Source organism: Gopherus evgoodei, chromosome 10 (assembly GCF_007399415.2).
Source record: "Gopherus evgoodei ecotype Sinaloan lineage chromosome 10, rGopEvg1_v1.p, whole genome shotgun sequence".
NCBI lineage: Eukaryota > Metazoa > Chordata > Testudines > Testudinidae > Gopherus > Gopherus evgoodei.
The window spans coordinates 4,870,490-4,884,383 of record NC_044331.1 but is presented as its reverse complement, the minus strand read 5'-3'; the positions used below and the strand labels follow the sequence as shown (position 1 = coordinate 4,884,383).

At 42.3% G+C, this 13,894-nt stretch overlaps 1 protein-coding gene across 8 annotated transcripts in view; it reads left to right on the top strand.

Annotated features, from left to right (window-relative positions):
* MAP2K5 (mitogen-activated protein kinase kinase 5) overlaps positions 1-13,894 on the top strand; it is a 189,437-nt gene that overhangs the window by 27,593 nt on the left and 147,950 nt on the right. For all 8 annotated transcript variants that reach the window (XR_004002314.1, XR_004002315.1, XR_004002316.1 and 5 more), the window contains 3 exons: positions 154-194; positions 965-1,032; positions 8,792-8,840. Coding sequence is in view for 5 of the 8 variants with exons in the window: in XM_030577578.1 (XP_030433438.1) it covers positions 154-194; positions 965-1,032; positions 8,792-8,840 (158 nt within the window). In the remaining 3 variants the exon portion in view is untranslated. The remainder of the gene's footprint in view (positions 1-153; positions 195-964; positions 1,033-8,791; positions 8,841-13,894) is intronic.

Below are 13,894 nucleotides of genomic sequence, written 5' to 3'. Positions count from 1 at the left end.
TCACAATTCCCACTCTAGGTCTTAGGCGGCACTTTTCAATCATTTCTCGCTGCTAATTTTGGTGTCACCCTCATTTCTTTTTAAAAGATTCATTTTGAGCAAATTTGTAAATGGCCCTGATGTGTTCTACAATTTAGTCAATTACTGTTTCAGCCTGCAAGCCTCCTGGGAAACGCAACATACATGGCCTGAAGGTACGAATTTCAATAATTGTTTCAGTAAAGTTAGATGGATTTGTAATGCTGTGTTCCACTTATTGAAATGTCAAATAAAACTGCACTTCTTTGAGTTCTGACAAGCAGAATTTTTTTTATGAGTGTGGGACAAAGATTCATCTGCTTGGTATTGGCTGCAATATCTGAGTGTTGTAAACAGTTGTATTAAAAACTGAAATGCATTTTGTTTCTTCCTTTTGTTAATAAGCTTCTTAAATATTAACTCTGCTATTAGTACCAATTTGCAAACAGGTCTTTTGAAGGGAGAAACACCATATTCATTTGATTTAATTAATTTATATAACCCGTTAAGCACACAGCCAAGTTGCAGTGAAATCATTTCAGGACATTTATTCAATTCATTCATATATACTTATTAACTTTCTACTGTAATCATACATATGTTCTCCATTCTGAATTGCAGGAACCTATAGGATAATTTGTATAAAATGATTGTTTATCTCTTAATGCATGTCTTAAAGGAGAATAAAATGGCAGTCTTACTGTGTATTTCCGTTTTTCTATATTATTTAATTAAGGATTTAAAATGTAAGGAAATAGTATACTGAAACCCATCAGTTGTCTAGTATCCTAACCTACATACAGACAAGACCTCAATGATGGGTATGCCTAGCAACAAGCTAATTAACCTTCATAGTGAAATGAGAAATTCATGGCAAATTACAGGTTAATTAGAACGGTGTCCTCTGAACACAAACGACTGATAGAGATTCTTTCCCTGCCTGCAGGTAAATACACGAGCAGGGTCTGCTAATAATAGCAGCTCGGCAGTCTCGGATTCCCTTCCAAGCAATAGGTAAGAGTCAATAGTGGATGTGGATGTTTTTTATTAAAACAAAATGGAACATGAGAAGTGATTGGTGTATAGTAATTAATGGTATCAAACTTGAAATGTCAGATAACTTTATCAGTATGACTGTTGGGAGCGAAGGAGTACAATGGGAAAAAAAAACAATCTAACCTGCCCTGTAGAACTTCTTACACTCCTATTACAGGTGTTCAGTAAACCTATTTTCTGCCGATAGAACTCTGCCTTTATGGGATATTTCAGATGGCTTCATCCTTCGTATGACTTTGACATACGGTATATAGTTGAGCCGGAAGTTCATTTATTTTAATTGATCTAATAATCATTGTCCATCACAGAGTTTTTAGTTATTTAGCAGGTTTAGTCATTCACTGGATATCGAATGCAAAAGTGATTTTGCTGAAAAATTTGGCCCTGTTAAGTTTGATGGTCAATTTAATAGCTTTGCTAGCATGGGCTGGGATATGTCTAAGGGTATTAAACTCCCAGATACCACCAAAATTCAATGTGATTTGGCTGCCTAACTCCCTTAGATTTCTTTCAAAATTCTAGCTATGGATTTAATATTACTTCTTATTGCCTGTGTATATAAGAGAACTATTTAATATCGGAAAGGTAGCTTCTAGTGCACCACAGTAGAGCCTTGTAATTCAAAGGCTCAGTATTTTAATTGGAATTTATACATTTTATGAGTGCCCTTTCTACATAGCCCTGCACCAAATGTGTCCACTTCTCTTTTTAAAAACCCTCTTTTAAACAAGTTGACAAAGAGTGATACAAGCATGTTAAAATACGATGTGTTCACACTTGAATGGAAGCAGTTTTCTATTGGTACCTGCTAACATTGCAGTCCCATTTGCTTGATATTTGTGGTGCCACCTAGTTATCCACTGAGGAGAGCAGAAGTGCATTACAACATTGGAGGCAATGCAGAGATCATGATACAGACTCTGCAAGCACCTAAACCGCTTAAGGTGCCCCAGTCAGTGAGCACCGCTAAAGACCTTGACAAAAGAGAAATCAAGCACTTTAGGCAAGTCTGCATTGGAGAAATCTTGGCTCCAGTAACTCGGTGAGGTATGCTGAGTATCACAGTTGTGAAGATGCTATCCACGTTCTTTGGAAGAAAATATTTACTGTTTTCACTAGGCTACGTTGTACACTAAGGGTATGGCTACACTTAGGGCTTGTCTACATCACAAAGTTGCAGCGCTGGTGAGGGGGTTACAGCGCTGCAACTTAGGAGGTGTACACATCTGTAGGGCATCACCAGCGCTGCAACTCCCTGTTTGCAGCGCTGGCCGTACTCCCGTTTTGTCTCGGGTGTAGAGGATCCAGCGCTGGTGATCCAGCACTGGTAATCAAGTGTAGACACTTACCAGTGCTTTTCTTGACCTCCGTGGAATAAGTAGGTATCCCAGCATACCTGAGGAAGCCTCTGGTAATCAAGCAGGTCTCCTTCCCCGGTTTGCTCTCGCGTTCCCCGAACCCCCGAGCAAGCAGGTCTCCTTCCCTGCGGTTTGCAGGGGGGTTCGGGGAACGCGAGAGCAAACCGCGGCGAAGCTGGTCTCCTTCCCTGGTTTGCTCTCGCGTTCCCCGAACCCCCGAGCAAGCAAGTCTCCTTCCCTGCAGTTTGCAGGGGGGTTGGGGGAACACGAGAGCAAACCGTGGCGAAGCTGGTCTCCTTCCCCGGTTTGCTCTCGCGTTCCCCGAACCCCCGTGCAAGCAGGTCTCCTTCCCTGCGGTTTGCAGGGGGGTTCGGGGAACGCGAGAGCAAACCGCGGCGAAGCTGGTCTCCTTCCCCGGTTTGCTCTCGCGTTCCCCGAACCCCCGAGCAAGCAGGTCGTCTTCCCTGCGGTTTGCAGCGGGGTTCGGGAAACGCGAGAGCAAACCGCGGCGAAGCTAGTCTCCTTCCCCGGTTTGCTCTCGCGTTCCCCGAACCCCCGAGCAAGCAGGTCTCCTTCCCTGCGGTTTGCAGGGGGGTTCGGGGAACGCGAGAGCAACCCGCGGCGAAGCTGGTCTCCTTCCCCGGTTTGCTCTCGCGTTCCCCGAACCCCCGAGCAAGCAAGTCTCCTTCCCTGCAGTTTGCAGGGGGGTTGGGGGAATGCGAGAGCAAACCGCGGCGAAGCTGGTCTCCTTCCCCGGTTTGCTCTCGCGTTCCCCGAACCCCCGTGCAATCAGGTCTCCTTCCCTGCGGTTTGCAGGGGGGTTCGGGGAACGCGAGAGCAAACCACGGCGAAGCTGGTCTCCTTCCCCGGTTTGCTCTCGCGTTCCCCGAACCCCCGAGCAAGCAGGTCGTCTTCCCTGCGGTTTGCAGGGGGGTTCGGGGAACGCGAGAGCAAACCGCGGCGAAGCTGGTCTCCTTCCCCGGTTTGCTCTCGCGTTCCCCGAACCCCCGAGCAAGCAGGTCTCCTTCCCTGTGGTTTGCAGGGGGGTTCGGGGAATGCGAGAGCAAACCGCGGCGAAGCTGGTCTCTTTCCCCGTTTGCTCTCGCGTTCCCCGAACCCCCCTTGAAGCCGCCCAACAGCGCTGCAGTGTGGCCACATCTAACACCACTTGCAGTGCTGGTTGCTGTAAGTGTGGCCACTCTGCAGCGCTGGCCCTATACAGCTGTACTAATACAGCTGTAACAACCAGCGCTGCAAAATTGTAGATGTAGACATACCCTTACAGTTGTACAGCGCTGGGAGTTAAAGCTGTCTTCGTACAGCTGTGTAGGGGAAGCGCTGCAGTGTGGCCACACTGACAGCTACCAGCGCTGCAGTGTGGCCACATTTGCAGCATTTGCAGCGCTGTTGGGAGTGGTGCATTGTGGGCAGCTATCCCAGCGTTCAAGTGGCTGCAACGTGCTTTTCAAAAGAGGGGAGTGAGGTGGAGTGTGACAGGGAGCGTGGGGGAGACAGAGAGAGTGGATTTTTGGAGCTGACACTGTTCTCAGCTCCCTGCCTTGCAAGTTCTAAGGACTGGAAGATACACAGCACCAACCTTCAATCAATCATTTTAAAAGTTTCGACCCCTTCCCCCACCCCTCTCTTATTCACTAAATGCAAATTATGCACTCCTAAATAGCCTTCAGACCACATAAGCAGCTGCTCAACATGGACTCCCCTCTCTCCTCAAGCAAACAGCTGTGAACATTCCAAAGCAATTCCCCTGCCTCTGCTCGCTCGCTGGAGCAAAGAGCAGCTGTGTTTGTTTTTTAGATCAGTAGCTCCGGGGAGCTCAGAGTTCAGCCATTCTTCCTGTTTGTTGTGGACAGGCATTCTGGGATACCTCCTAATACCCTGGAGGCCAATAACAGCACTTTTGGTGGCCACACTTGATGAGCAGCGCTGCATCACCAGCGCTGCAATCGTTACACCCCAAGCAGACCAGGTGTACAGCCAGCGCTGCAGCCAGGGAGTTGCAGCGCTGGATGTGTCTTGCAGGTGTGGACAGTTACTAAGTTGCAGCGCTGTAAACCCACCACCAGCTCATAGACTCATAGACCAGAAGGGACCAATATGATCATCTTCTGCAACTCTCCAGCGTAGCCAAGCCCTAAGCTAAATAAATACTCTTCCTCTCCTTAGCATTCAGTAGTTTTCAGTGCGCCATGTACTTTGAGAGGGTTCTCAAAGTACACTGAAAATGAGTCTTCTAGAAGATTGCGTCATCTTATGTCTTGATTAATTGCCATTCCTTTTCCAAAACCTTTTGCACTAGGAGTTGTGTTTTTGAAATAATTGAAAGTCTCTGTTTGTTTCATGTTCACAAATTGTTAGTCCTGAGAGATGACAAGATCAACTTGTGTTTCCTTGGAAAACTTAATCTTTCTTTAAAGTAGTCTGGGAACAAAAGGCCTATTGAAGAACAAAGCCACCAAATATTAAGTCCCTATTTTCACTGTTCCTGTTAGTAGTGATCTATGATCAAGACACATGCACCTATCAAGACTATATTATTGTGTCTGGTTGTTTTTTTAAAAAAAAATTCACTACTCTGCCAGAGAGGATTTTTCTAGTGGTACTGTTGTCTAGGCAGCATGTTCTGTGGGAGGATGAGGAGATCAGGTTGTCAGGAAAACAGAAGGAGGTCTTGATATTTTGGGAAAGGAAATTACCTTGGAATCAATGATAGCAATGCATATTTCACTTTTGCAAGACAGAGCTGGTCTACACTACGCGTTTAAACGAATTTAGCAGCGTTAAACCGATTTAAGCCTGCACCCGTCCACACAATGAGACCCTTTATATCGATATAAAGGGCTCTTTAAACCGATTTCTGTACTCCTTCCCGACGAGAGGAGTAGCGCTGAAATCGGTATTGCCATGTCAGATTAGGGTTAGTGTGGCTGCAAATCAACGATATTGGCCTCCGGGCGGTATCCCACAGTGCACCCTTGTTACCACTCTGGAAAGCAATCTGAACTCGGATGCACTGGCCAGGTAGACAGGAAAAGTCCCGCAAACTTTTAAATATCATTTCCTATTTGCCCAGCGTGGAGCTCTGATGAGCACGGGTGGTGATGCAGTCCCAAATCCAAAAAGAGCTCCAGCATGGACCGTATGGGAGATATGGATCTGATCGCTGTACGGGGAGACAAATCTGTTCTATCAGAGCTCCATTACAGAAGATGAAATGACAAAGCGTTTGAAAAAAGTCTCCAGGCTATGATACAGAGGCCACAGCACAGTGCTGTGTGACAAGCGTAACGGAAAGCCAAAGAATCAAATGGACGCTCATGGAAGGAGGGAGGGGGTACTGAGGACTCCAGCTATCCCACAATCCCCTCTGTCTCAGAAAAGCATTTGCATTTTTGGCTGAGCTCCCAATGCCTGTAGGGTCAAAAACGTTTTCCTGGGTGTTTCAGGGTATATGTTGTCAATTTACACCCTTCCCCCCGAAAGGAAAGGGAAAAAAAATGTTTCTCGCCTTCTTTCAATGTCACCCTATGTCTACTGCATGCTGCTGGTAGACGGGGTGCTTCAGCGCTGAACACCAGCATCCCCTTCCCGGTGGCAGATGGTACAACATGACTACTATCCATTGTCATCATCGGCCCGTGAGTGCTCCTGGCTGGCCTCGGTGAGGTCGGGCAGGGGCACTGGGTAAAAATGGGAATGACTCCTCGTTATTCCAGGCAGATGCTACAGAACAGCTGGTAACTGTCTTCATCAGAGCAACTGGAGGCTGAGCTCCATCAGCCCCACCCCTTTCATGTCTAAAGAAAAGATTCTGTAGTATCTGGACTATCATAGCAGCGGGATGCTGGGCTCCTCTCCCCTGCCACCCTTTCATGTCCTGCCTGGACTATCATAGAGGCTGGAGGCTTCCTCCCCCTCATTTTACCTCACTAAAAAGTCAGTGTTTCTTATTCCTGCATTCTTTATTACATCATCACACAAATGGGGGGACACTGCCACGGTAGCCCCGGAGGGTTGAGGGAGGAGGGAAGCAACGGGTGGGGTTGTTGCAGGGGCACCCCCTAGAATGGCATGCAGCTTTCATTGTTGCTTTCATCGTTGCTTTCAAGGAGGAAGGATTGAGTGACGACATTTACCCAGAATCACCTGCGACACTGTTTTTGCATTGGGATCTCAACCCAGAATTCCAGTGGGCGGGGGAGACTGCGGGAACTGTGGGATAGCTACGGGATAGCTACCCATAGTGCAACACTCCGGAAATCGACGCTAGCCTCGGTACATGGACGCACACTGCCAAATTAATGTGCTTAGTGTGGCCACGTGCACTCGACTTTATACAATCTGTTTTACAAAACCGGTTTATGTAAAATCGGAATAATCCCGTAGTGTAGACATACCCATAGTCTTCAGTTACCAAAACCACAAACATAGCTGCAGCAGTTAGTTGTGAATATCCCAATAGAAGTGTAATGTCAGTGACTATATCTGGTACATGAGACAATTGTGCTGAAAAATGGAGAGGCTACAAAAACAAATTGAGGTGGAAATAAAATTTCTTCCTTCTACACACACAGACTGGAGTGCTGGAACAATTTTTATAGTAGGGGTGCTGAGAGCCATTTAACCAAACTGTAAACTGTGTATATAATGAAACCACTTCAAGCCGGCGTGTGTGGTAGCACCCACAACACACCTAGTTCCAGTACCTATGCATGTAGAGGGTGGGTTAATTAATTAGATTCTGGCAAATACTTTCCAGTTAGAGTGTCTAAGACACCTATATTAAATTGGGTGCTGACCACCTGCTGTTCTCATAAAATCAGTGGGTGTTGGAGGTTCTCGGTTCTCAGAAAATCCATCTAGTTTTGTTTAGGTGCTAAATATGGATTTAATTTTTACCACAGACAAAGCACCACTTTTATCCTTATTTTCAAGTATTTAAAAAAAATTATAATCCAGTCAGAAGTTTTATCTCTTTAGCCCTCCTTGGTAGTCCATATTTTACTTAATTCTTGACAGACCAATCAGTATATATATATATATATATATATATATATATATATATATATATATATAATCTGAACTTCTTATATATTCAAATAAAATGGGCGCGCTCTCTAGAAAGGCATCAGTGTTCAAGCTATGCATCATGCTAGTACTTGTTCACTGCTCTTTCATTTATTTAATGTAGTCAAGTTTCCAAAAGCTACGAGCTTCAATTAAGAATTTAAGTTTATGGCTCTGCATGAAATGGTACCAATATTATTCTTAATTTTTTTTATTTCTATTTTCTTAAACTTGCCCTGACATCTCCAAGTTTCCGTGACTGCACCAAATATATATTTTAGAAGCTTCAGATGGAGGTTCCACTATATCACCCCCAATGTTTTTAAATATTTTGACTTATATTTTATGGTGAAATACAACAAACAATGCTCCAAACAAATTTATAACAACAGCTTTCAGGGCACTTCCCTTGCTAGATTGGTAATGAAATCAAGAGGAAGGATAAAAATGAATTGCGACTTCCTCTGGCTTTCTGGAGTTTTGGTAATACTTTATTTATATTACAGTGGTGCCAAGAGACTCCAACCAATGTTGGGGCCCCATTGTACATACACATAGGAGGACAGTCCCTGTCCTGAAGAGCTTACAGTCTCAATAAATAAAACAGTCACCGGAAGGATGTGTTCCTGATTTTGTGAATGAGGAAGTGAGACATTGAGAAATTTAGTGATTTGCCTAAATGAAGTTCATGTCAGAGCTAGGAATTGAAACTTAATCTCCTGAGTCCCAGTCTAACCTTAAGCCTTGCCTTAACCCCAAGACCATCCTTCCTCTTAAATGTTTGGCTTTTAATTTTTTTTTCTAGTCGAAGGATTAAATTGTGCCCTCCATCACTGTACACCCCTGCCACTCTGTTGACTTTTAATTAGTTCACAAGTTCAGAGATGTTTGGTTGAGATGCTTGATCTATTATAACGAAGTAAAACCTTGGGTTTTTTTGGTACTTTATTATAAAACACTTGCTGATGAGGGTAGCTTTGAGTTATTGACAAATGTTAGGCTGTATTTTGAAGAGTGGAATGGTCAAATGTCTGTCGTTATCTAAACTGCTTTGTAAAAGTGAAATAAGTCTTGATAATCTTGAATTTTCAATCTTTCTGGACATCTGTCATATGCTGTTTGAGAAATACCAGGCTCAGTCTGTATTGCATAAGTAAAACATATTCAGCATGCCTAACCATAAGCAAAAGTGCTGTTTTGTTGGGGGTTACCTTTTAAACTCCATTTCATAGACTGAAACTGTAGTCATGGAAAAGAATTTTTGTATTTTTCAGCTTAAAGAAGTCTTCTGCAGAACTGAAGAAAATATTAGCTAATGGCCAGGTAGGTGCATTAAATTCATACTTGGGTACGTCTATGACTTGTTACTGCCTATAAACCACAGTGATTGGCATACTATATATAAGTGGAGAGATGGTTACTGCTCATTTAGTTGTAATGTTTCCTTTTTAATACTAAAGTGGAGAGACCATGAAAATCTTCATGATATGATTGAGTTATGTGTCTTGATTTACCTTGATTGCCATAGCAATTTGCTTCCCATTTCTCAAAAGGTGAGAATCAGTTTTAGCTCCAAATAGATGTAAGTACCTCACACACATGTTGCAGTGTGGCCACAATTTAGGGGAAGAAAGTTAATCAGCGTTGAATAACTAAATCAGCTGCTCAGTTGCTAGAATGTACCTTAGTATTTTCAGGGCAGTAGGCATGTAAATATTTAGCAGGCTTTTGCACGTGCTAAGAGAGAAAATTCCTTCTTTTATTGTTTCAAGCTGCGTCATATGCTGCATTATCAGAGCAAAGTTGTAGAAGACTTCCTTATCACCTACTCTTCTCTGCTCCAGGCGTTCAGATCCTGATATACAGACCTGAATAGTTTACACTTTCATTCAGTTGATGGACAAATGGACCCTTTAGAGCACCCATTTCTCACCAGTTTTGTTTCAAATAAACAGACAGATCCAAAGTTGTATAATGACTTTAAATATACCCTGCTCAATTAAGCTACCTAAAAGAATACCGGATTCTTCAGTAGCAACATAAATAAGTTTTAATGTTTGTCATAGTGAAACCCCTTTGATAGCCTTGGAGGCAGGCACTTGTCCATTGCCATCAAGCTTGCCTATTAGACTCTATTGACTGAGACATCTGTGTCACCGCAAATAAAAGACTCATTGATTTTCTTAACTGTTGTTCACTTCCCCTCCACGTTTCGAAGGCTGAAACCTTAATTATCTGAGATGCGTATTCAGTGCCTTCACACAGTGACCTCTCCAAGTCTCATTGGCATTTCATGAATCAAGTAGTTGTAGTTGTGCGTGTCAAGAAGATAAAGGCTGGTCTTCATGCTTGTCCTTCAGTATCACCTGTAACATGGTGATCTAATAAATGAGAGTGCCTCTTTAAAAGGTGATTCTAACAGCATCAGCACGGCAGCCTTGCTTATTTGGCACTGAATCCTTTGAATACAGCTTGGAATATATTTTTAGGCTTGTCAGCATTCTTTATACAAAGCCATATTTGAACAAATTAATTCTTGCCAGGAAGGTCTGTTTATAATTTTAAAAATATTTACAAGATAGCTAAACAGATAACTTTAAATTATGTGAGAATCAAAAACATGCTTTTGAGTTTTTTGGTGAAATTTGGCAAATACTAATCCATAATATAAGAGATCCATTTGGGGATAATTTTTAGAAAATGGAATAACTGAACATGAATAAGGTTACATTATCACGAATGGGTGACTAACCTGAATTTGACATTTTGACTTGTTGAAAGAAATAGACATTTTGCTCTGCTGGATTTTAGAAAGGTAAAGGTTACCGATTTTAAAAATTCTCGATGTAAGGAAATAAAATAGCTAAAATCTATTAGTGATAGTAAAGATTTGACTTATGCCCATCAAAGAAAGGAATTTCAGAATTAGTGTTTTAATGCTACCCTTAATTCACCATGCTGTAATAAGGGACTAGACTGCCAATCTCCAAAGAGGAAATGCTCTCTCTTATATTGCATTCCTTTTGTTATTCAATAATTAGGCACAACTATATAAACTGGGGACAGATTTTTGTTTTAACTTTGACTTCCTTTCTTTTTGGAGTTTGTCACCCTTAGCATTAGTTTAATAGTTTTTTTGTGTGGTTTATGTTTTCAAGCATTAATGATGATATTCCTTTCCACTAGCCTCCACTTAGATTTAATACGAAATTCATATTAATCATTAAAAGAAGGGAACATGATTCTTCAACATAATCAAATATTGGCAGGTTAGAAATAGCTTTCTGCCTAGGTTCATTGATATAGGTTATGTGATATAAATATTTATTTCTTTTCTGTCACTCAGAGTAAATGCCACCAATTGATTCAGCATTGATATAGTGTCAACAGTTCATAAGAAACATTTGACTGGCTTGTGTTTTCCGATTAGTCTCTGCTCTATAAAGTGGGATTTACTAAATCTCTTCAATTGTCTGCTCATAGAGTGTGACTGCTTTCTGAAACCATTACTACTTCGATTTGTAAAGCAAAGGTACAGCTATAGGACTTTGCTTCTGTCAGAGCTTTACATATAAAATAAGGATTAATTGAGCATTTTGCTTTTAATGATTTACAAGAGAATAGATACTGAGTCTTTCAGAGACAGCAGGTATAAACAAAGAGTGTTTTGTTTGCTGACCCATAATTGAATTCTGTTTTCACTTTTTCATTAATTCTGTTAATATCGGCATCCAATCAAATTTGGCTTTGAAAGTTTAATATTCCAGTCCTTGCTGTGGAGTCCTTGTTTTTATGTTATCATTTTGTGATTGAGGATTCAGTTTTCCCAGTAAAATACATAACTCACTGGGTATTTTTTGGCATCTTTATTTGATTCAATAAATCAAGCTTTATGTCGGTAAGGTTTCTGGTGTATATTTGCTCCACCCCAATATCTGTTTCACTATCAGTTCTGTGCTGATCCTTTGTGCATAACTGTCAAGGAATGGTACCAGATTGGCAGTGAAAGGCAGGCTGAGTGAAAGTCGTGTAACATCACAGCAAAGATTTGGCTAAGCTGATTCACTTTTTACCAGTTAGCCAAATGCAGAAGAAAAGGAAAAGCACTGGTATAAAATAACCCTTTGCTGTTTCTTGCAGAATAAGCTTGCATAATTAAAGAAGAAGAAAAAAACCTCCCAGAAGAGCTAATGTATAGTTAATGATGTGGGTTTAGTTATGGCTATGTAGGTTTGCCGTGTTTCTCAGAGATCTTTGTTTACAATAGAGTCTAAAGATGTCTTATTCTGTTATTACAAAGTCAGTGAAGTGCAGAGTTCTGTAGTTTTGGGGCAAAAATCTCAGTGTTTGTGTGTGTTCTAAGCTGACGAGTTGAACAATGTGGGTGAAATTCAGTTTTGTGCGGGGGCCTGATATTAGGAGTCTATCACTTAAGCCCCACTCGCCTACTATCTCACTCTGTGTGAGGTGCCAACCCAATATTTTAAGAGGGGAGAATTCCTTACAATTTTTTCCTCTTGATTTGCATTTTCTGGTGAAATATAATTATCAGAGTTTTTCAGCCTTAATACTCAATTGGTCTTTGGGTATTAATCTTTATATACCTTGAAGATTTATGGTGCAGACTTAAACGGCAAATAGACAATTTATGTGGATGTAACTTCTGCTACAATGTACTTCCAGTTATCTCGGATCTCACAAGCTTCAACCTTGGAAATATATAGGAGAATAAATATTTCCTTTGATAAGCGAGTGCTGGATTTTCTTCAGATGGTTGAAGAGCAGAACAAAATATTTAAAGCTTCACTGTTAGTGATTCGGAAACAGTTATTTTTAGTCAATTATAAACTCCATTTTTTGCTGTTGAAACTTGCTGAAAGTTGACTTTTTAGAGGTTTTTATTGCATGTAGCACTTAAGGCCTGAGACTGCTCCTGTCTTCAGTGATGCAGGATAAGGCTCTTGGAGTAGGATTTTCAAAAGTGCAGAAGCCACTAGAAATTGAGGTCCACTCACTGCTGTATGCCCTCTTGTGGCCAGGCATGGCATCACAGCTCTCACCAGGTTAGCGCCCCCTACTGATGGTCACTCTGACGCTGTGGTGAATTCTCTGTCAATGATTCAGCCCTCTGGCTAGGTCACTGTCTTTAGTCCACCCCTTCTGGGGTCACAGTTGTCCAAATTAAAGATTCCCCAAAAATGTCTTACCACAAAAACAGAACCTTCTGCCCTCCGGGGAACTATTCCTCAGCCTCCCTCCTGTTTGATCAGGGTCTCTCCCTGGCCTCCTGGCCTGAAGACCTTCTCCCCTCCCCTTCTTGCTCCCTGCAGTCACTGCAGATATAGTGGCAGTTGCCTGGGCTTCACCCCTTTCACTGTCCCTTCCTGCTCTGAACTTCCTGCCTTTATAGGAACCTCCCCTCAGCTCTTTCCCCAGCTGGGCTTTATCCCTACTTAAACCTGGCTCCTTTTACACATGAATCACCTGATTCCTCTCAGGCCTATTCTTCAGCTAAGGTTGGCTTAGCCCCAGGCTCTCCAACCCACATAGATCAAGATACCCTGTTATGTGACATAAGAGCACAAGTCCCATTTGAGTTTTGGTGGGACTGGTGCTTCTGAGTTGCTTCGGTGTTTTTGAAAATCTCACTGTTGGTTAATAAAATTAGCAGGAAGTTTTTTGGCAGCTGGAACAATTTGCACAAAATTAATAACTTGGCATCAAATAGAATATAAATAATCCAAGAAATTAGTCTTTTTAAGATTTTGTGGTAGATTGCTAACAATATAATTTAATATCTGATTACTTTCTATAAGTATTAGTCAATTTAGCCTCCCTATCTTAGTTTAAGAGACATTACTGTGGACCAAAATTTATCATAATTGAAAGAGTTGTTTTAAAGTGGATATACACTATTGTTAAAAATGGCTTTGGTGCTTTTGAATAATAAATTGCCTTATTTACGATGTTCAGCATAATATTCACTTGTGTATAGAAGTCAGGTTCCTGGTTTTCAATCTGAACCAGTAAGCCAACGAACAAAAGTGAGCTAAGCTTGTATACAATATAAAACCCCCATGTTCACAGCATACAAAATTTGCTGGCGCCAGGGCCAGGGCCAGCTCCAGCTCTAGCTTTTTTGCTTCCTCAAGCGGCAAAAAAAACCAAAGAAAGATAAAGCTGCTATCGGTGGCACTTTGGCGGCAGCTCTACCGTGCCACTTCATTCTTTGGCAGCGATTCGGTGGCCGGTCTTCCCTCTGATAGGGACTGGGGGACCCACCACTGAATTGCCACCGAAGCCGCTCCTTTCCATTGGCCACCCCAAGCATCTGCCTCCTGGGCTGGTGCCTGGAGCCGGCCCTGGTCAGGGGAGAG